At 41.7% G+C, this 22,500-nt stretch overlaps 1 protein-coding gene across 12 annotated transcripts in view; it reads right to left on the minus strand.

Annotated features, from left to right (window-relative positions):
* afap1 (actin filament associated protein 1) overlaps positions 1 to 22,500 on the minus strand; it is a 78,754-nt gene that overhangs the window by 41,038 nt on the left and 15,216 nt on the right. For 5 of the 12 annotated variants that reach the window (XM_047817415.1, XM_047817418.1, XM_047817413.1 and 2 more), the window contains exons 1-2: positions 13,617 to 14,012; positions 2,460 to 2,588 (exon numbers count right to left, since the gene is read on the minus strand). In XM_047817415.1, coding sequence (XP_047673371.1) covers positions 2,460 to 2,588; positions 13,617 to 13,650 — 163 coding nt within the window. In that variant the 5' untranslated portion in view covers positions 13,651 to 14,012. Of the gene's footprint in view, positions 1 to 2,459; positions 2,589 to 5,519; positions 5,539 to 5,645; positions 5,667 to 13,616; positions 14,013 to 22,500 lie in introns of those variants that run through there. The other 7 variants (XM_047817420.1, XM_027160975.2, XM_047817419.1 and 4 more) reach the window with 5 other exon arrangements.

A 22,500-nucleotide genomic window follows, 5' to 3' on the forward strand; every position in this document is an offset into this window, starting at 1 on the left:
TTGATATTTTCATGAGTGAATCTCTAAACAAAACTAAACAAATGGAGACTTTTCACTTTAATGACACGCTGCCGGTCCACACGGACGCTTATTACGATGCTCCGGGTGGTGTTTAGGAAGTTTCTAAAATGACTCTGAATTATGTCCAGGTCGTTCAGATGAGGTTGTGTTTAGAGGCAAAGAGACTTTTTATTTTTAAAGTGAAACATATATCAGGATGTGCGATGGGGAAACGTCAACGTCAGAGTTCCTACGGTATTCCGTTTTAATAAGAAATAAATAATAAACACGGATATAATCGTGAGATAAAAATGCTCTATTCAGGGAAGAGCTGCAACTAAATACGACTTCCAGTGGAGTTTCAGCGTGAAGTGTGTGTTTAAAGGTTAAAAACAGCCGAATGTGTATTTTAAGATCAGGTGAGTTCACGTTTGTAGCTCAGACTTGGGTTTGGGTGGAGACACATTAAAGGAGTGGCATTAGACTTGGTGATGAACCAGAGCTCATCACTGCAGTGGAACCTTCAAGGCACTGCATGGAACCAGTCGTCCTTATGTACAGTTTAGCACCTTGTTACTGTTCCTACTGCTGCACGCTGACTAAAGGAATGGTTATTCATTACCTATGAAACTGCTCGGTTTAGCCCAACATGAGAATATGACAGGCACAATAACAGTAATATTGTGAGCTTGAACATGTGGAGGCTCTTTAACCCTGTACAACCCGTATCATTCATTATTAGCAGAGGTGGGAGTAAGTCACACATGTGCAAGTCACAAGTAAGTCTCAAGTCATGAATGTCAAGTCAAAGTCAAGTCTTGTTTTAATATTTGTCATGCAAGTCTCAAGTCTAAAACTTGTGACTTAAGTCTGACTCGAGTCAAGTCGAGTCCCACATCTCTGAGTCGTTTAACTCAAGTCCGAGTCAAGTCTCAAGTCATGAATGTCAAGTCAATGTTAAGTTGAGTCTTGTTTTAATATTTGTCAAGCAAGTCTCAAGTCTAAAGCTTGCGACTTAAGTCTGACCCGAGTCAAGTCGAGTCCCACATCTCTGAGTCGTTTAACTCAAGTCCGAGTCAAGTCTCAATTCATGAATGTCAAGTCAAAGTCAAGTCGAGTCTTGTTTTAATATTTGTCATGCAAGTCCAAAGTCTAAAAGTTGCGACTTAAGTCTGACTCAAGTCAAGTCGTGTCCCACATCTCTGAGTCGTTTAACTCAAGTCCTAGTCAAGTCCCTTGTTTTAATATCTGTCAAGCAAGGATCAAGTCTAAAACTTGCGACTTAAGTCTGACTCGAGTCAAGTCGAGTCCCACATCTCTGAGTCGTTTAACTCAAGTCCGAGTCAAGTCTCAAGTCATGAATGTCAAGTCAAAGTCAAGTCGAGTATTTTTTTTAATATTTGTCATGCAAGTCTCAAGTCTAAAACTTGTGACTTAAGTCTGACTCGAGTCAAGTCGAGTCCCACATCTCTGAGTCGTTTAACTCAAGTCCGAGTCAAGTCTCAAGTCATGAATGTCAAGTCAAAATCAAGTCGAGTCTTTTTTTAATATTTGTCAAGCAAGGCTCAAGTCTAAATCTTGCGACTCAAATCTGACTCGAGTCAAGTCGAGTCCCACATCTCTGAGTCGTTTAACTCAAGTCCGAGTCAAGTCTCACGTCATGAATGTCAAGTCAAAGTCAAGTCGAGTCTTGTTTTAATATTTGTCATGCAAGTCTCAAGTCTAAAAGTTGCGACTTAAGGCTGACTCGGGTCAAGTCGAGTCCCACATCTCTGAGTCGTTTAAATCAAGTCTCAAGTCATGAATGTCAAGTCAATGTCAAGTCGAGTCTTGTTTTAATATTTGTCAAGCAAGTCTCAAGTCTAAAACTTGCGACTTAAGTCTGACTCGAGTCAAGTCATATGACTCGAGCCCCCGAGCTCAGATTTTTTGTGAAACAATCGAGAAGCGCTTTGGAAATATTCCTTTACATACGACACAGAGACGTTTCACACCATAAAGCCAAATGCTTGTGGTCACTTGAGCATCATGATCAAGTTCTTGTTGAACATCTCATTCCAGATCGATTCACTCCCGTTTGCTCTTACAAGCTCAACTCTGATATCGGGGTGTTGAAGATACTCCAGTTCATCCTAAAGGAGTTCAGTGGAGTCAGAGTCAGAGTCGGGGCTCTGTGCAGGACACTCAAGTTCTTCCTCTCCAACCTGAACCTCCAACCTGAACCACCACCGCCTGTATTCATAAAGATCTCAGCTCCTAATTTAGCTTCAAAATTTCTAACTAGGAATCTTTATTAAATATTGTATACAGTACAATTCTCCCTCTTCACCTTTCGGCCATTTTCTCCCCTGAGAAAGAAACACCTCTATAAAGTCCTCCTCACTTCTCCTAACGCTTAGGTTTTAACAGGTTTGTCCATGAGCAGAGTATTGAGGTATTTAAATACTTAAACACTACACCTTTAGCAGACAGGACTCTGTGTAGAATGTTGGAGATCTGCACTTTCTTCTCTCGCACTGCGGCGCTCAAATACTCTCGGTCCAACAGCTCCAAGAAGATCCTCAGCTCCGCCACCAGCTCCTCCATCGCTGCAGAAAACACACAAAATAAATCAAACATGATCAGACACACACACACACACACTGAGATGTTTTCCACAATTTCTGAAGGTCTCCATCGTAGGTGATCACGAGCATCTGCTGGCAGCGTACCCGAGGAACGTGAGTGGCCGACGGAAATTCGCCGCTCAAAAAAACCCCCCACATAACTGAGGCTTTACGTGTGTGTGTGTGTGTGTGTGTGTGTGTGTGTGTGTGTGTTTACTTTATTATTATGTAACCCGGGGAACTGCACTAGATGATTAGTGAGTGTAATGCAGTGTAATGATGTGAACTGAGCGCATCATAGCAGTGACACTCGAGCTTCGTACAGCTCAGTAACGTCAAGACGCGTTAAGGTGGTCATGCAGGACTATAAAATATTTGGTGATGTCATTGCAGCCACCTCATTTCATTTGAGACGATTCGCTCTAACTAGGATACAAGAAAACCTGATCCTGTTCGTCCCAGATGATGAGATATACACCAGGTGAGACTGTACGACTTCGGTCACGGCTTTGGAGCAGTGAGAATATGAATACATTTACATTTACAGCATTTAGCAGGCGCCCTTATATCCAGAGCCACTTACATTTTTATCTCATTTTTTTATACAACTGAGCAAATCGATGGCCTTGCTCAGGGGCCCAGCAGTGGCAGTTTGGTGGATGTAGGAATCGAACTCACAACCTTCTGATTGGTAGCCCAACACCTGAACCACTAGGCTACCACATCACACGATAAATCTTAACAAAACAACAAAAGACGTAGAGATCGTTAGATTGTAAGAGTGTAAGGAAGAGTGAAGTAGCTTTATAAATGCCTTCAGATTGTAATATTCCCAAAATAATGCGTTAAGTGTCATGAAGTCTGCGCCTGTGTTCCTGTGCTATGTTGCACTTCCTGGTTGTGATCCTACTTCCCTTTCCTGACCGAATACCACTCTTGGATTAGGTACCTACTTCCTGTCTCTAATCACTCTATTTACTGTAACAGATTGTGAGGACTTGATGGTTCAGTGGTCAAGGTGCTGGGTTCCTAATCAGAAGGTCGGGGTTCAAGCCCACAAGCTGCTGAGACATCTACGTTGGGGCCTTGAGCAAGGCCCTTAACCTCATCTGCACCAGGGGCGCCAAAACCCTGCGCTCTGACCCGAGGCTCATAATAACCTGGGTCAACTGGTTAAGGCTCTGGGTTGTTGATTGGAGGATAGGGGTTCAAGGCCCAGCATAGCCAAGCTGCCCCTGCTGGGCCCTTGAGCAAGGCCCTCAACCCTCCCTGCTCCAGGGGTGCTGTAGAATTGTAATGGCACATGCTGTAAATGTCATACACTGCTTTGTGTATTGATGCACTAGTTGTTGAATATGTTTTGGGTCACATGTCCACAGAGGTGCCTTTATTATCTATATTCTTTTCCACACAGATGTTTGTATCTTCAGAATAAATGTTGATATCAAACCCAGTTCTAATCTCTGGAATGAGATATCTGAACCTTGTGTAGAGTTTATAAAGCACTTTCATCTCTGAAGGACAACCACGTGAATAGAAATATCTGTACATCTTAATAGCCAACTGAGGGAAACAAATGGCACACGTAAATGAGGACCACCTTCAAACTGTGCTGAGGGGGAAAAAAAACAACAAAAAACAGAGGAACTGGAAGAAAACACCACCCAGGCACGAACGTTCAACCTCTCGTCTCGTCTCATCTCGCCTCCTCTCTTCTTGTATCTTCTCCTCTCCTCTCCTCTCCTCTCGTCTTGTCTCCCCTCCACTCCTCTCGTTTTGTCTCCTGTCCTATCCTCTTGTCTCCCTTTCTCTCCTCTCGTCTTGTCTCCCCTCCTCTCCCCTCCATTTCTCTCCTTTTGTCTTGTCTCCCCTCCTCTCCTTTCCTCTCCTCTCGTCTTGTCTCCCCTCCTCTCCTCTCCCCTCCTCTGCTCTCATTTTCTCTCGTCTCATCTCCCCTCCTCTCGTCTTGTCACCCCTCCACTCCTCTCCTCTTGTCTTCCTTCCTCTCCTCTTCACTCCTGTCCTCTCCACTCTTCTTGTCTCCCCTCCTCTCCTCTCTTCTTGTCTTGTCTCCCACCCCCCTTCTCTCGTCTCCCCCCTCACCCCGTTGAAGCCTTGTGTCAACACAATCCAATGAGGAAAGATGGTCTGCTTCACTTCCAAAGACAAGAAGAAGACATATCCGGTGGTGCACAATAAAAATGCATATACATGCTGGAGCCAGAACTGCAGACACACTGGAGTTTTCGGTCCAATGTTATCCAAAGGAAGAGGATTTAATCCACACAGTCTAAACACTGAGTTCTGACCAACACATGGTTCTGTTTCCAGTCTCCAAATGCAGGTAATCTGCACTGGAAAGGAGCTTCAGTCTCAGCCTGAGGGGCTGAAACCTGCTGCTGCACAATTATTAATGTGTGTGTGTGTGTGTGTGTGTGTGTGTGTGTGTGTGTGTGTGTGTGTGTGTGTGTGTGTGTGGTCAGGGTTTATTACCACCCAGGCAGTAACAACAACCCACAGCATTACACACAGTTTCAACATTTCAAAAGAGAGAGAGAGAGAGAGAGACGTTTCTACATTACAGCCAATGTTGTTGCTATATTATAGCTAAAGTTGTTGTTACATAACAGCTAATGTTGTTGCCACATTATAGCTAAAGTTGTTGCTACAAAAGTTGTTGCTACATTACAGCTGATGTTGTTGCCACATTATAGCTAAAGTTGTTTCTACATTATAGCTAAAATTGTTGCTATATTATAGCTAATGTTGTTGCTATATTATAGCTAATGTTGTTGCTACATTATAGCTAAAATTGTTGCTATATTATAGCAGTTATAATCCCTCATTCCACTTTTACCAGCCTCTATGTTTAAAAGTAAACAGTACAAAAACTAGTCTTTTCTGAAGTTTTACCTCTAACAGTTACAAATAACTGCTGGCACAGGAGATTCCTTCCATAAGTGCTACATAAAAACCTCTGTGAGCGAGTAGTTACTATAGACACAATAATGTATCAGAACAAGAGCGTTAATGATAAACCTGTGAATTGTAGCCGCACTACTGTCCGAGCTCCTGGAGGGGATGTGGTCACTTAGTGGTTAAGGCGTTGGACTGCCAATTGTAAAAAGTGAATTCAAATCCCAGGTCCACCAAGCTGCCACTGCTGGGCATCTGAGGAAGGCCCTTAACCCTCAACTGTTCAGTTGTATAAAATAAGTTAGCTCTGGATAAGGGGGTCTGCCAAATGCAATAAACGGGTTTGAGTCTTGGGCTGGCAATACCACGACTGAGGTGCCCTTGAGCAAGGCACCGAACTCCCCCCAACTGCTCCCCGGGCGCCGCAGCATAAATGGTTGCCCACTGCTCCGGGTGTGTGTTCACGGTGTGTGTGTTCACTGCTGTTTGGATAAGTTAAATGCAGAGAATGGGTCACCGTACTTAGCTGTATGTCACGTCACTTTCTTTCACTTTCTTTAACTTTCTTTCTAATTGTAAACTACTGCTTACAACCTGAAAACAAACTGAAACCTTCTGACCAGTAAAGATCCAGTATTCAACATCACTATGATTTTTGTATGAATGCCTTATTAATTCTTTATCGTTAATGTTTTGATTTTATTGACACTTTTCAACTGAAGGGACTAAAACTTGAGCACTGAATAACTGACCAAACATAAAGTAAATAAATGACTAATGTAAGCAGTGTTGAGGATATTTGGTGGTAAATAAACGCTCAGCAGTGAAGTCACTGTTCTCCCTCTGAGACGCCAAGATAGCGGGAAGTTCTGAATCACTGAACCACAAAAAATTGTTTGTTTTTTTTTAGTTAAGTATAGCTGCGATATAAGTTCACACTCAACCAGGGTGTTTGTAATTCACTAAGAAATAAAATTTATCCACAAACAGAGGCACATAAAGTAGACGCTCGTATACAGTTAACTGATCTAACAAATGGAATCAAGTGATTGGTTGTGACAAAAACCTTCAAAAACCTTTATGCAAATTTATACAGCAACTACATCGCATTGTCCAGTCAGATGAAACAAATCCTTCCTTATCATAAAAAAAAATATATATCACGATTAAAAAAAAATAAAAAATAATAATAATAAATATATAATAATAATAATAATAATAATAATAATAATAATAATAATAATAATTTGTATTGCTAATAAACAAAAATAAATAAAACTGAAAAGCAGAAAAAAAATTAAAAATTAATTTTGTTCATTTCACAAATTTAAATATTTTTAACATCAAACCACTTACTTCCACTCATGTCAGCATATTATGACATAATTGATCATGGTACCGATATTTTAGCATCTTATCTCCCAGCCGAGATACGATAAGTACAGCTATTTTTTTTTATTTTTTTTTATTGTACAGTTGACTGAGTGCATGTTATCTTTTACAGCTGTAAATAAGACAAAAGAAAAAAATAATAAAGAAATAACTATTTTACCCGAAAAGTTCCCGCTGCTATCTGCGTGGCTTCTGATCGATTACAAAAATGTGTCAGCGGTGTAACATGATCGATTTTGCAATAAGTCGCAAAAATACAACGAGGTAACGAGATAGCATATTTGCTAATAATTATTATATCAAGGAGATATAAGTTAATACGTCATATTGCACTATAAAAACAACAAAGCACATGTATAAAGCTTTAAACCAATGGATTTATGTAAATCATTGGCACAAGACATTAGTGTTCATGAAAATGGGGGTATGGGTAATACGGTCTGTCTGCGTCTGCACCGAGCCATGAACAGTAAACAAACCTGAGCTGATGGAAGACTAAGATCATGTTTCTGAAGAAAAGGAGGTTTAAAGGGGATGAAAGCTGGCTTTTAAATCAGATATGTTGCTTGCGGTGTGGATGATCACATGGGTACAATGCGGGTCTGTTTTATCTCCTCTCTTTTCAGGTAACACCGTTTTCACCTTTTCTTTAAATTGTTTATACGTAGATTTTTTCTTCTACCCTTGTTTGCCCCTTTAGTGCTCATTTAGTGTTTCCAGCCGTCTGTGCGCTTTACCTTTTATGGAGTTTTGTGGGCGTCACTGAATGCAAATGAGCTGTACTGGATCAACATATGCACACAATTTTGAAGAACATCTTTAGAACATCTTTTTTAAATGATGCATAAAAATTTTCTTTGTTTTTGGCAATATCTGCGAAATATTTCAATAACGGTTCAACGGGTGGACGTGAATAAGATTTCCACAAACGTACACAAAGATCCGTCGCCAAATTTATGGTAGTTCAACTAGAATTAGCATTAGCTTGGACTACAATTCTGAAATATGTGAAGTTTTTAATTAATGATAAGAGCATTGAGGGTGAGTCTGTAAAATGTTTGACAAACAAACAAGCACCAGTTTTTTCACCAGTTTTCCCAGTCTGATGTCTGAGTGTACAGACTGATATCAGACGTCATGCCTAACGGTTTATTCATTAGCACAATGTCTATTCACAGCTTTCTTGCACAATGCACACACATGGTGAACTCAGTGTATAAACCAGTTGTGGGTTTGAGCCGAAATTGAGAATCCAGGATGCTGAAAGTAGGATAGCGTTGTCGGCACCATGAGCCAGGATTTTATTTTTTTTTTTTGCCGGCATTCAGCTTTGAGAATCAACTCTGTGGTTTTGGATATTTGGCCTACTTTGCTGCCTGGCCACCACAGACGGACCGGGACATACCAGCGCACTGACACCATGCAGCCAGTCACCTCATCTCTGAATCCACACAAACACACGCACAGGCACACACAAACGTGCACACACACACACACACACACACACACACACACACACACACACACACACACACACCACACACACACACACACCACACACACACACACACACACACACACACACACACACACACACATGATTTCTTTATAAGCAGGTTCCTGAAAGTTCTGGCCTCGGATACATCACCGCAATTATCTATGAACTGTTGCTGTAACTGTTGAAGTAGTTGCACAGCAGAAGTGCAATTTGTGTGTGTCTGTGTGTGTGTGTGTGTGTGTGTGTGTGTGTGTGTGTGTGTGTGTGTGTGTGTGTGTGTGTGTGTGTGTGTGTGTGTGTGTGTGTGAGTGTGTGTGTGAAGTCTTCCTGGTGCCGGTTTCTCTCACAGAAAATTCCACTGCTAAAAGCAGCATGGACTAACCTGAGATGATTTTATCAAGCTAGCATGAAGTAACTAATCTAAGAGGATTTTAGCTAGCTAGCATGGATTAACCTGAGAGAATTTTAGCTAGCTAGCATTAACTAACCTGAGAGGATTTTAGCTAGCTAGCATAGACTAACCTGAGAGGATTTTAGCTAGTTAGCATGAACTAACCTGAGAGGATTTCTAAGAGGATTTTAGCTAGCTAGCATAAACTAACCTAAGAGAATTTCTGATAAGATTTTAGCTAGCATGAACTAACCTGAGAGGATTTCTAATAGGATTTTAGCTAGCTAGCATTTGGTACCCAGACCGGATTTCTGACAAGATTTCAGCTTTTAGCATAAACTCGCCTGACAGGATTCCTCGCATTATTAGCTATTTTGAAGTATCCTGACAGAATTTCAGACAGAATTTTAAAACTGATAGCTAGCTAATGTGAGCTAAGCCAAACAAAACATTTGATCTTCACTTTTAGTGAATAGAACTGGTTAAAATGAGCTAACCTGATAGTATTACACTTCAAATTCATAAATGTTCATAATCTTTACAGTTAACATTATCCAACTGAGCTAACCTGGCAGGATTTTAGCTTACTAGTATGAGCTAAATAAGTTTTGGAAATCTACAATTATATGTCATGTTTCCTCCTTGTCTTTAGGATAATGAAGTTTAATCCACAACTGCACATATAAAGGTTCCTCCAGGTGTTCCTCACAGAATATCTACTGATTCAGAAGTGAATGAAGAGGCATTTTGGAATCTGTAAAATGGCCATCCGAGCGAGTGTGTGACAGCTAAATGACACGGTAACGCTAAAGTGCGGAGTCGGGCTATAAATATCTAGCAGATGCTCCATTCCAGCGTTAATGATGGACTACAGTAAATCTCCAGATGTACAGAGACACCACTGATCATCAATGAGAGGGAAAATGTGTGTGTGTGTGTGTGTGTGTGTGTGTGTGTGTGTGTGTGTGTGTGTGTGTGTGTGTGCGTGTGTGTGTGCGTGTGTGTGTGTGTGTGTGTGTGTGTGAGTGAGTGTGTGTGAGTGAGTGTGTGTGTGTGGTGGATTACAGAGCACTAATGTGTAAACCACACTTGAGGGAAGAGGGAATGAGGATAGGGGACCGTGGTCGGAGAAACCCTCATCTCGGGTGGTGGAGAGACTTCATGGTGCCTTGAAAAATGGTTTCTCTCAGCCACAATGCTCTATAGTCTTGTATAACGATGTACAATGTGGTATAATACATTATAACATTGTATAATGCTATAAAGTGCTGTATAATGTTGTTTAATGATAAATACACCAGAGTATAATAATGTATCATGATGCATAATGATGGATAATGCTGTACAGTTCTAGATAGTTCTGTATAGTACTGTATAGTGTTGTATAGTACTGTATAGTGATGTATAGTGATGTACAGTATTGTATAGATCTGTATAGTTCTGTATAGTGCTGTATAGTACTGTAGTGCTGTATAGTTCTGTATAGTTCTGTATAGTGCTGTATAGTTCTGTATAGTGCTGTATAGTACTGTAGTGCTGTATAGTTCTGTATAGTGCTGTATAGTACTGTATAGTTCTGTATAGTGCTGTATAGTACTGTATAGTGCTGTATAGTTCTGTATAGTGCTGTATAGTACTGTATAGTGCTATATAGTTCTGTATAGTGCTATATAGCGCTATATAGTACTGTATAGTGCAGTATAGTATTGTATAGATCTGTATAGTACTGTATAGTGTTGTATAGTGCTATATAGTACTGTATAGTGCTGTACAGTATTATATAGATCTGTAGTGTTATATAGTGCTATATAGTACTGTATAGTGCTGTATAGTGCTGTATAGTTCTGTATCGTATCGTATAGTATTGTATAGTGCTGTATAGCACTGTATAGTGCTGTATAGTATTGTAAAGATCTGTATAGTACTGTATAGTGTTGTATAGTGCTGTATAGTATTGTATAGATCTGTATAGTGCTGTATAGTATTGTATAGATCTGTATAGTACTGTATAGTGTTGTATAGTGCTGTATAGTATTGTATAGATCTGTATAGTGCTGTATAGTATTGTATAGATCTGTATAGTACTGTATAGTGTTGTATAGTGCTGTATAGTATTGTATAGATCTGTATAGTTCGGTATAGTGCTGTATAATGATGAAGACTGCTATACAAAACTGTGAGGTTTAGAGTAAAAAGAGAGAGGGGAGAGGAGAGAGGAGAGAGACATTACCCAGAATCAGCAGTGAGATCCGAGTCAGTCTGCTGATAAAGGCCTGTCTTATGTTAATAAGGGGGTGATAAAGACGAGCTGTCAGTGTGTGTGTGTGTGTGTGTGTGTGTGTGTGTGTGTGTGTGTGTGTGTGTGTGTGTGTGTGTGCGTGTGTGTGTGTGTGCGTGCGTGAGGGAGAGATGAAAGATTGCGTACCTAAGCCAAACTGCTGACAGAGTAAATTAGAGAGGTGGATGAGGGATAAAATGCGAGAAATGTCTGCATGTAAAAGCTTTTAAAAGGTTGCGACTGGGGAAACTGTCAGAAAGGGGAACCCCCTCTATGAAACACACACACACACACACACACACACACACACACACACACACACACACACACACACACACACACTCACACAGAGTGCCATGTAACACAATGTTCAAACTGTAATACATGCTAATAAACACATTAAATACAGTTACAGGCTAGCATGAGGTCAAATCTGTGCAGAACCTCATACTCACATCCACATCCATGCACAGCCACGTCTGTGTATGCTGTAGCTTAGACTGTGTTCTAGACATTTGAGAAGACTTTTACATTGCCCTAGCAACCATAGTAAAACACCTTGATAAACATCAGAAGCTCATGAAGCTAGGAAATGAATTCTTTACCAAAGACCTAGATTTTCAGACCTGTCGAAGGGTGTTAGCTAATTGTAGGCTGTCCATCATACTACAGGGTGGTCTGGAGGCTAAATGTCAGTAAACAGGAAGTAGTAAAATGTCAAAAATGATAGCTACAACATTGCTAGTGCAGTTTCCATCCTGATCCATCTACACTGATCAACTCCTTTGACATTTACAGCATCCTGCTTTGTCCAAAAGGTGAATTATAAGTGTTTTTGAAGGAATTTTAGGAAGTCCTAACCGATCCTAGCACAGGAAGTGGAAACAATTCAATTCAGTTCATTTGTAAACTCTGTTAGAAAAAAAAAACATTGTCACAAAAAAGCTTTCACATATCAGGAGATTAGAACCTGAGGAAGACCCAAGGAAGAAACCTTGGCTCAGACCGGATGACAGCAAAGCGCAGGCTTATTAGCCGTTCCACAGGTGTAGAAGAGTAGAAGTGTAAAGACAATGTAATTAGACGATGTTCATGACTGCAGTAGCAGGTATTAGGTACAGATTTACAGCATCTGCAGTGAGATTAACACTGAAGCAACATGAGTCTCGGTCGTGAATGTTTTGGCCATTTTTTATGGTAGTGGTGATCTTTAAGAGTACACAGATGGAAATTTGGACATGAGCAGGAACAGATATTTGTGGCACGAGAGCGGAAATTTGTTAAAATTCAGACCGACATCAAGAAAGTGAAAGTGATACACAGTGCTTCCTTAATCACGAGTGTATTGCTACATGTAAAACACATGATGAGTGACTGGGCTGCCTTACTGTACGTAAAAAATCGAATCGTTTCATCATGGATTATCTACTGAATTCTTGAATCTGATTGGCCAGAGGTTGAAGCATCTCAGCAAATCCCAGGTTTGTGTTAATGTGTTTGTTTTAATACATTATAATAAATATAGGAAGAATGCTAGAAATAAACTAATTATGTAAAAAAAAAAAAAAAAAACAGCTATGGAAGGAGTCTCCAGTGTCAGTGGAGAAGCTGTACGGGTTTTTTTTAGCCACTGTAATGTAAAAGAGAATTTGTATTAGTAACTGGATAAATTTGTACAATGAATCATTTCTTGATAACTAAAAGAAATAGTAAATTGTGGTATAGGAGGAATAAAACACTTGGGAAAATAAACTCTGCTTTATGGTGGTAGCCTAGTGGTTAAGGTGTTGGGCTACCAATCCGAAGGTTGTGAGTTCGATTCTTACGTCCACCAGGCTGCCACTGCCGGGCCCCTATGCAAGGCCCTTAACCCTCAATTGCTCAGTTGTACAAAAATAAGATAAAATGGTATTCGCTCTGGATATAAGGGCGTCTGCTAAATGCCGTAAATGTAAATGTCATAGCAAGAATCTATGGAGCAAGTATCGATGCGAACATTAACACTCGCTCTACCTGTTATGATGATCTGAACTTTGCTATGCTTTTGGAAACCCGGACTTTAATAACATGGACGGCCGATCCACCAAACATCGACGACATCCAGCTGGCTAAAAGTCCAAATCTTTACAAGAGTGTATCAGAATGATTTATTTCATGCTGTTATTAAACTTTTGTTTATTACAAATGGACTAAAATTAGTTTGGGATTTCATTTAGAAAGGCTTCCACCAGGCTGAAGCTGGTCTGAAACCTTAATAAAGCTTCTTGTTAAGTCCCTTCTTCTTCTTCTTCTTCTTCTTCTTCTTCTTCTTCTTCTTCTCTGTTCTTCTTCTATAGGTTTGTCTGGCGTAACATAACACTCTACAGAGCATGGAACCAAATTGGAACCACATGCTGCTCGAGTCTGAACCTCTGCTCGCGATGCTAACTCGTCATAAAATTAACTCTGTTCGTTTTTTTTAGATACACGAATCCACTGTAATGAATCCATCGTGGTTTCTTATTAGAAAAGTTTTCATGTCCATAAAACACTCACCCCGAGATGCGAACAGAATAGGATCACTCCGCATGGTGAAGTCGATCACATCTACCCGAGCGTCCAGACGCCTGCTTTCATCCAGTCCAGCCCAGAGAGACCGGCTACGCTTCTGCTCTTTGACGAAGAAAACTTTCTTCTCTCTTCTCTCCTCCTCTTTTCTTTTCTTCCCTCCTTCTACCACGTCCTGCCCTGACACCGTACGATCTCCTCCTTTGTTTCCTTAAAGAACCTCAAATCTTTGTCAGTTCCCAGGCGCTGTGAACAGACCTTTCCTTCTTTTTCTCTCCTTCTTTCTTCCTTTTTTTTTCGGCACACTTTCTGTGCCTTCCTTACTGTGCAAACACCACTGGCTAAAAAGCAACACCTCTCTCTTTCCTTCTCTCTCTCTCTTTTTCTTCCCCTCCCCTTTTTCTCCACCCTCGAGCCTCTCGAGTTCTCCTCCTCCTTATGTGTGTGTGTGTGTGTGTGTGTGTGTGTGTGCATGACCGCCTACAGCATCTGTAGTGTAGTGGCACACTTTATTTTTAAAGCGGTGTTTATTTAAAATAACCTCAAACCTCACACATGTTCTGAGAAGGAGAAAAAGCTCCTGGTGTTAATTACAGCACTGAAGCAAATTCCCTACAAAGAGAACAAAGCCTCAGCCATGACAGATGTGGTGTGAAAAACAAATACCTCAATGTAAACTGGGATCCTGGGGGGCTTGAGGTGACCACAACCTGTCATTCACATCCAATTGTGATTTAGGGTAAAGACAGTGATGTACATTTATTATAAATGATTCAACCTCAGAGTGCTGCTTATTCTTATATATACAGTATAATTCTGTGTCCATCGTTATTTCCACAAAAAAACTAAATACGTTTGAAACAATGACATAAACATTTAAATGTCATGCTTGTAATCGCAGTCTATAATCATCGCCAATGACACTTTCCTTGACAAATAAACGACATCATAACATCGATACTGGTATAAACACAGTAGACCTTCAATGGAAGTGTCTGAATTAATACTAATTATATTTATAAGCAGCGTCACTGTGGCTTAGCGGTTAGCATGTTCGCCTCACACCTCCTGGGTTTGGGTTCGATTCCCGCTTCCGCCTTGTGTGTGTGGAGTTTGCATGTTCCCCCCGTGCCTCGGGGGTTTCCTCCGGGTACTCCAGTTTCCTCCCCCGGTCCAAAGACATGCATGGTAGGTTGATTGGCATCTCTGGAAAATTGTCCGTAGTGTGTGAGTGTGTGAGTGAATGAGAGTGTGTGTGTGCCCTGTGATGGGTTGGCACTCCGTCCAGGGTGTATCCTGCCTCGATGCCCGATGACGCCTGAGATAGGCACAGGCTCCCCGTGACCCGAGAAGTTCGGATAAGCGGTAGAAAATAAATGAGTGAATAAACGAATTTTCATAAGCTAAATATACATGTATATTTTATTTTGGATGGATGGATTGATGCCCTTTATCTATCAGACCTCCTCCCAGGTACAGTGTGAGGCCCTGTAAAGTGTCACTACATGAGGATGAGGCGTGCCTGTGGTTCCACACTAATGCTCGAGCTCCTCTGTGTCTCCGCAGGAGATCTGTCTCCACTCCATCCGTCACTCAGCACGTTGGACTAGAGCACCGAACTGCTCGGTTATTAAAGTAAAGCGTTTCACCACCGACTGGTTTCACAACCTGTCTGTCATCAGACTTACGGAACTAAAAAACCTGTCCGTCCTCCATCAACTGAATATTTCTCATTCTTATCAACCCCCAGCTTCAGGGGGTATCAGTGACGTGTTGGGATGGGGGGTTAGTCTAAGGTACAAGGTGAATATCTGCTCCTCACACATGACCAGACTGTTTAAAAGAGCTACATGTTAAAAAGCTAAATGCTCATTGTGTGTTACAGCCTAAAAAGCCCACACCAGGATTAGAACCAAAGATCTAATCTCCAAAGTGACTGACAGAAGGTTCTCTGGAAGATGAGTCACGTCTTCATTGGTTCTTTCTTGTTGCTTTTTCCGGCGTCCGACAGACGTAGTCTTAAATCCTACGATCCTACTCGTGTACTTATGTAATGAGGATGTCGTCTGTAACGGCATTAATGATGGTTTAGAGGGACTTTAACTCAATGGTGAAACCTTAACGATCCCATTTTATGTGTCTTTGCCCAAATTTCTCTGGATTAGTGGAATACTAAACAAGTCAAATCCACACGTGCAGATTAGACAGGTTTTCCTCCCTCTGACCATCGGCGCTTGAAGTGCGTAATAGCTGAACAGAGTCCTTAGATGGAAAATCATCATCGATGGGAATCGTTTGTACCCACCACATGTTATGGTGTTTAAGGGTGTTTTCACACATATGCCCCTTTTCCACCGAGGCAGTTCGAGTGCTGGTTCGGAGCCAGAGCCTAATTTAGAACCAGTTCTTTCTGTTTCGACCGCCAAAGCACCGGCTCTGAACCAGGAAAAGTGGTTCTTAAGTAGCACCAAAACGTTGCTGGTCTAGACTTAAGAACCGCTTGCGTCAGGAGCTGTGGGCGGGGCTACTGTTAGCGCATTTGATAATGTACCTTAAGTATACTAACGTTTAATACACTTTTACTTTACCGCGATATGATACATTATCAGCACACATGATAGTAGGTAGCTACATGCTAAGGCTAAACTTTTTTCTGTGTTAACGATAAAATAACGTTATGTACTTTATCGATAACAACCTCCGTTTATACAGATTACACGGAGCCGCACGTACACGTTTTATTCGCCGCGTTTGGATGTTAATGTAGGTTCACAAAGCCATGAGCATTGACGGTAAAGCGACATCCGCCATCGTTGTTGTGTTTGTGTTTGCCGCCGCTGCACTAACGTCGCTGGGACACGTGACACGTATACAGTGACGTCACACTCGGCGCTGTGATGCTCTCTAGAAAGGCAAACCGGTTCTTAGAAGGTTCGCCAGTGGAACCAACTTTGAACCAGCACCAGCGCTAGCTCTGAACCAGCACCCGGTTCTTTCCGGTGGAAAAGAGGCATTAAAGTATTTTCCAGGCTCCATGGTTGTCTCGTTTAAGAGTTCGGTGGCAAGCGAACATTGTTTTCGAACCCAGGAACAATCCAGAAAACCGATCCCACGTCCTCTGGAAAACGGTGGTCTTGGGTTCACTTCTACTCTCTCAGCTCCACACACCGAGCTCCACCATGATCGTTTCAGCTCGTCACATTACTTCCTGTTTTCGGTTTTATAATAAACGTAAATGAGCTGTTAGGTCACTGAATAAGGTGGAACGAGTACTGCAAGGTTTATTACTTCACCCGAGTGACGATGCTCATCAGGATGAAGGGTTCCGATGTCACCTTAATCGTACATCGTCCTTACGTACGATTTGATCTCTAACGCCGTTTCCTGGCTGCTTGACTTGACAACAGCGAATCAGGTCGACTTCATAAGCAGGACGCCTCTCATATCATCAGTCGTGTTGTGTTATTATTGTGTGATATACGGAACACAAGGATATACGCATATACGCAAAGAGCGATAATGTATATGTGAAAGAGTAAAAGGTTCTAGATGAGATTCCCTACAATGCTAGCCTTGTTTCTCCTCAGCTGACGCAAAGGCAAAAGGAAAATCGGAGATGGAGAAGCAGGTCACGTTGTTGTTTGAAACCGAATCCTCTGTCGTTCCAGAACTCTTTCGCAAGAAGGTTTATGTGTCCTAAGCGCCTAAACGGCCCACGCTAAATAAGCACTGTGCACAAAGAGAAACAAACACGCGCGGATGAAAAAGGAAGGGAGGGAAAATGATCATTAGAGAAAAGAGGAATGGAGAAAGACTTGTGTTGACTCTCCATCTCTTGCAGCTCTTACCCTGGTATTCGAGGCACGCCTTTCAAAACACTGAATAACTCACAAACCCTTTCTACTGCACGCCAGCACTCACGCCACCTGCACGGCATTCTGGAGCTTGTGTATGTGTGTGTATGTGTGTGTGTGTGTGTGTGTGTGTGTGTGTTAAAGATGGGGGTAAATTTGGGGGGGGTCCACTTTAAACAAACTCCACACCAATGACACATAGAGCAGGGCGGTGCTCAGTCTCCACTCGTTCCCTTGTTCCCCTACTCCCTTTAAAGCTGCTCGAGGAGTCCTGTATTTGTTCATACCACCGGTCACATTATTGTGTCGAATTATTAACAAAAACACAGCCATTTAGAGCCTTATACAAAAATCTACCTGATTAAAAAAACAACAACATTAAAGCCACCGTTGTTCAAGTACAGAATCAAGTACACGAACGACAAAACTCCGACTTGTCACGACGAATTTCAGTGTCTTTTAAAAAGAGAAAATAAAGTAACAGATGATCATTTTGGGCTTAGCGGTTAGCACGTTCACCTCACACCTCCAGGGTCGGGGGTTCGATTCCCACCTCCGTCTTGTGTGTGTGGAGTTTGCATGTTCTCCCTGTGCCTCAGGCATCTCTGGAAAATTGTCCGTAGTGTGTGTGTGTGTGTGTGTGAATGAGAGTGTGTGTGTGCCCTGTGATGGGTTGGCACTCCGTCCAGGGTGTATCCTGCCTCGATGCCCGATGACGCCTGAGGCTCCCCGTGACCCGAGAAGTTCGGATAAGCGGTAGAAAATGAATGAATGAATGATCATTTTGCTCTTTTCTTCTTATCACATAAACATGCTTGTGATCTGTTTAACCATTTAATGCCTGGTGTAGGAGTTGGTTAGGCTGAGGTGTTTTTTAGGAAAGCTGTAAATCACCTCCAGACCACTTGGTAGCACAGTCACGTGAATGTCAGAGCGGTCCATGAGGGAACAAGATGCCTGAAGGCTCCATGGAGTGGGATGCACTTATTTCCAGGGATTTCAGAACCGCGTAACAGATATTGCGTCATCGCTTAGGCGTGGCCTATTTGATAATCTAACCCTAACCGTAGTTTTTGGTTGTTTATTTGTTTTCTAAAATAAATCTACCTGTATGACTCTTTTGTCCTTCGTAGTATGCTGTTTTTTTAAAGAAGCCGTTTTTCCAAGACCTCCGGAAACACGCCCACTTTACGTCGAGGTAACGAAACCCCTGGAATTTAGTGAATGCTTCCATGGAGCGGGAGACAGGATGGCCGACAGTAAAAAAAAGTTCAACCAGAGAAGATGTTTGACAGAAAGAAAGGTCGAACGAGAAAGTAAGAGGTTCGTCTCAAGGTTTCTTCTCCATCTGGTCGACGCCGTATAACGTTCCGAGTGCCATACGAAATGTTACCAAAGTGCGCAGATCTGATCTCTTTAAACACTATCAGAGATGTAGCACTAACGTGTCCTGATACGTGGGATAGTGTGGCTCATTGGCTAAGGTGCTGGATTACAGATCAGAAGGTTGTGAGGTTAAATCCCAGGTCCACCAAGCTGCCACTGCTGGGCCCCTGAGCGTGATTTAGACTTTTTTAAATGCCGGTTAAAATGCGTTCTGTTCAACATCATCTGCTTACTCTGTTTTTTAAACCAATTACATTCTACACTCTCGTACTCTCATCCTCCGTGTGTCCAGCTGCGACTCCCAAAAATGTCTCAACCTCCTCCTCCCTGTGGACGCGCCTTTAACCACACTACAGCGACCTCCGTTTCTCTTATGTATGTTCATAACAGTTTAACACACGACAGCTATAAAACACACAGAACGACACGCCTGGGTCACTGACCTGGAAGTAAAACTGCTAGCTATTTTTGTCTTCGCCGCTATACAATAGGGCTGGGCGATACGGCTGAAAACTGTATCACGATATCGGTATTTTTTAAGACCCATTTAAAATAAGGACCAGAAGAAAAATATATTAGATTTAAACCTTTTTATTGTAAACTTCACCTTCCTCTGATCAGAATCCCCTCAGATATTAAGGCAGAAATGTCACCAACCAGGAAACCTCCACTAATTATAATGTAAACATGAGTCTAAAGTCACAATGAACACTTAACTATTATCTCTTAACATTTAAGGTGCAAAATGAAAGAAAATGTAAGAAACACTTAGTGTAATAGCGGTGACGACGGTCTTGCATAATTAGCAGACGACGTTGGTGTGACTACGGTCAGACTTATAATATCCATAAAACTGCCATACTGGCGCACCGACGTTTCCTCTTTTATTTATAATTTCCTCGCTCGCTGCAGCTCATTTCCTGCTCATCAGTCGCCGGTTACTGAAGAGGAATCCAGCAGACCGGCACGACACGACGATATGGTGCAACTGAACATGATACTGTTACATGATTGGCTGTTAGCGTGTCACTCCCTACGTTGCTAGGTTACCACAGAGCGAGTGCCTTCGTTAATGCAACCAAACTCGCTTCGCGACCTCAGTTTTCTTCTGACGAAGAATAAAAAATATCGAACGTTTTGTCGAACACATTTTTTTATTGATATCGATCACGTGTCTATCGCGATACATATCGTTATCGTTTTATCGCACAGCCCTACTATACAATATGCGCTTCTTTTTTTTTCCTTCTTTCTTTTGACAATAATAACCCAGATGGTATTTATTATAACTTTTTCCTGATACAGAAACCTTGACTATCAGCTGATCTTTATAGCCATATTTGATGATATTTGATGTCTTTCCAAAAAATAAATCCATTAAAATTCTGTAAAAAAGTCTAATCAAATCAAACCAGTCTCTTTATACGTAAACTTGTCCAAATGAATTCTACAGTCAATTCATTCAGCCGATTCTAATCTTGTTCCGATTTGTTATCCGATCCGATCCGATATCTGATTGACTGATGAACGTGTACTGGATCCACACGATCTCTAATCATAGTAAAAGGTGATCTTTTGGATTTGGATCTCGGTACAAGAATTCCATCATACTTTGTTTTCCTTTAATCCTCACCATTAGCGTGTTTTGTTTTAGACGCTGAATTAAATCCACGAAACCGTGATGCGTTTTTTGTTGCTGGCGCACAGTGGAGCTTTCTTCAGCAACACGGCGTGTCCTCCTGCTTGTTGATTTATTGATGAACTTGCGAATTAGCGGTTAAAACATCTGCCCCTGGAACTAATCATCTGTTTTCAGAAGCGGAGCCTGACGCGGAGCCGACATGTTCGGGCGCTTCTCTTCGTGCCTTGAGGAGTCACGGAGTCAGTCGGATGTCAAGTAAATACGTAAAGAGGTTTGCTAGCAGTTCTGACACAGAACTAACACAGAAATAATGTTGGAAATGATATTCTCCCTTTCTCGCTCTGTTTGCAGTACACGCCCTGCACAGACAAATTATTCACATGGAGGAATAAAAAAAATCTACAAAATGACTGACATTCAAGCAGCTGAATCTTTTAGCTTGTGTTACTAAGACTGAGGGCGTGATAATAAAAGGGATTAGAGCTAAAGGACGGGGCAGCGACTGTAATGCTAACTGTAGAGACTAATGACAGAGCTTTATGTATCTCTTTATGTATCTCTTTATTCCTCTCTCTGTCTCTCTCTCTCTTTTCCTCTCTCTCCCCCCTCTCTCTCTAGCTCTATTTCTCCCTCTCTCTTTCCCTCTCTATCTATCTCTCTCTCTCTCTCTTCCTTTCTCACTCTCTCTCTGTCCCCCCACCTCTCTCTCTCTCTCTCATATATATATATATATATATATATATATATTTATATATATATTTATATATATTTATATATTTTTATATATTTTTTTTCTTCCTCTCTCTCTCTTCCTCTCTCTCTCTCTCCCTCTCTCTCTCTCGTATATATATATATATATATATTCTTCCTCTCTCTCTCTTCCTCTCTCTGTCTCTCTCTCTTTTCCTCTCCCCCCCCTCTCTCGCTCTATTTCTCTCTCCCTCTTTCCCTCTCTATCTATCTCTCTCTCTCTCTTCCTTTCTCACTCTCTCTCTGCCCCCCCCCTCTTGTATATATATATTTTCTTTCTCTCTCTCTCTCTCTCTCTCTCTCTCTCTCTCTCTCTCTTCCTCTCTCTCTCGTTCTATTTCTCTCTCTCTCTTTCCATCTCTATCTATCTATCTCTCTCTCTCACTCGTATATATATATATATACACATCCTGTCTCTTCCTCTCTCTGTATCTCTCTCTCTCGCTCTATTTCTCTCTCTCTCTTTCCCTCTCTATCTATTTCTCTCTCTCTCTCTCTCTCTCTCTCTCTCTCTCTCTCTCTCTCTCTCTCTCTCTCTCTCTCTCTCAGGAATAAGCTCATGGGGTGAAACACTCTATTCAACTCTATAGATTACACCAAATGTTAACAAATCTTGCTCCTGCAATTTAAAAGTAATAATTTATTTAATTAAGACGAGGAAATAAAACGTAGTGTTTACTCCGAGTGGCCCAGTGTTACTAAAGGACTGTAATGTATTTGATCTCATTATCATATCGCTTTAATTATAAACAATACTCCAGCTAATCAGAGGACTTTATCTTCATCCGACACTAAATCGGCCTCCGAGCTGCTGACTGAAACAAAAGAACTGAAAATACGCTCAGTCTGATGACGCTAATTGCCTCAGTGCCAGAGTCAGGTGAAGGATCTGAGGTGAGGACGTGAGGATTTGACCCCGAGGCAAACGTGAGTACAGAGCGGAGCGCTGGCGCTTATCCAGAACACTCGAGCCCTCAGGAAGGAAGGAAAGAAAGAAAGGAAGGAGGGAGAGAGGGAGGGAGGGAAGGGAGAAAGCGAGGAGAAAGAAAGACTCTGACTGAGACATGTTTCTCTCCTGTAACACACCGGCTGCTGTGTGACTGGAACAGGGCTGGAGATTGTTTCTTCTCAAACACACACACACACACACACACACACACACACAGTATCAGCGACGAATGAATGATGAAGAACAGCTCAGCATTCCAACAAGACTTACGTGTTTAAGACCCACCGAATC

Source organism: Tachysurus fulvidraco, chromosome 8 (assembly GCF_022655615.1).
Source record: "Tachysurus fulvidraco isolate hzauxx_2018 chromosome 8, HZAU_PFXX_2.0, whole genome shotgun sequence".
Lineage (NCBI taxonomy): Eukaryota > Metazoa > Chordata > Actinopteri > Siluriformes > Bagridae > Tachysurus > Tachysurus fulvidraco.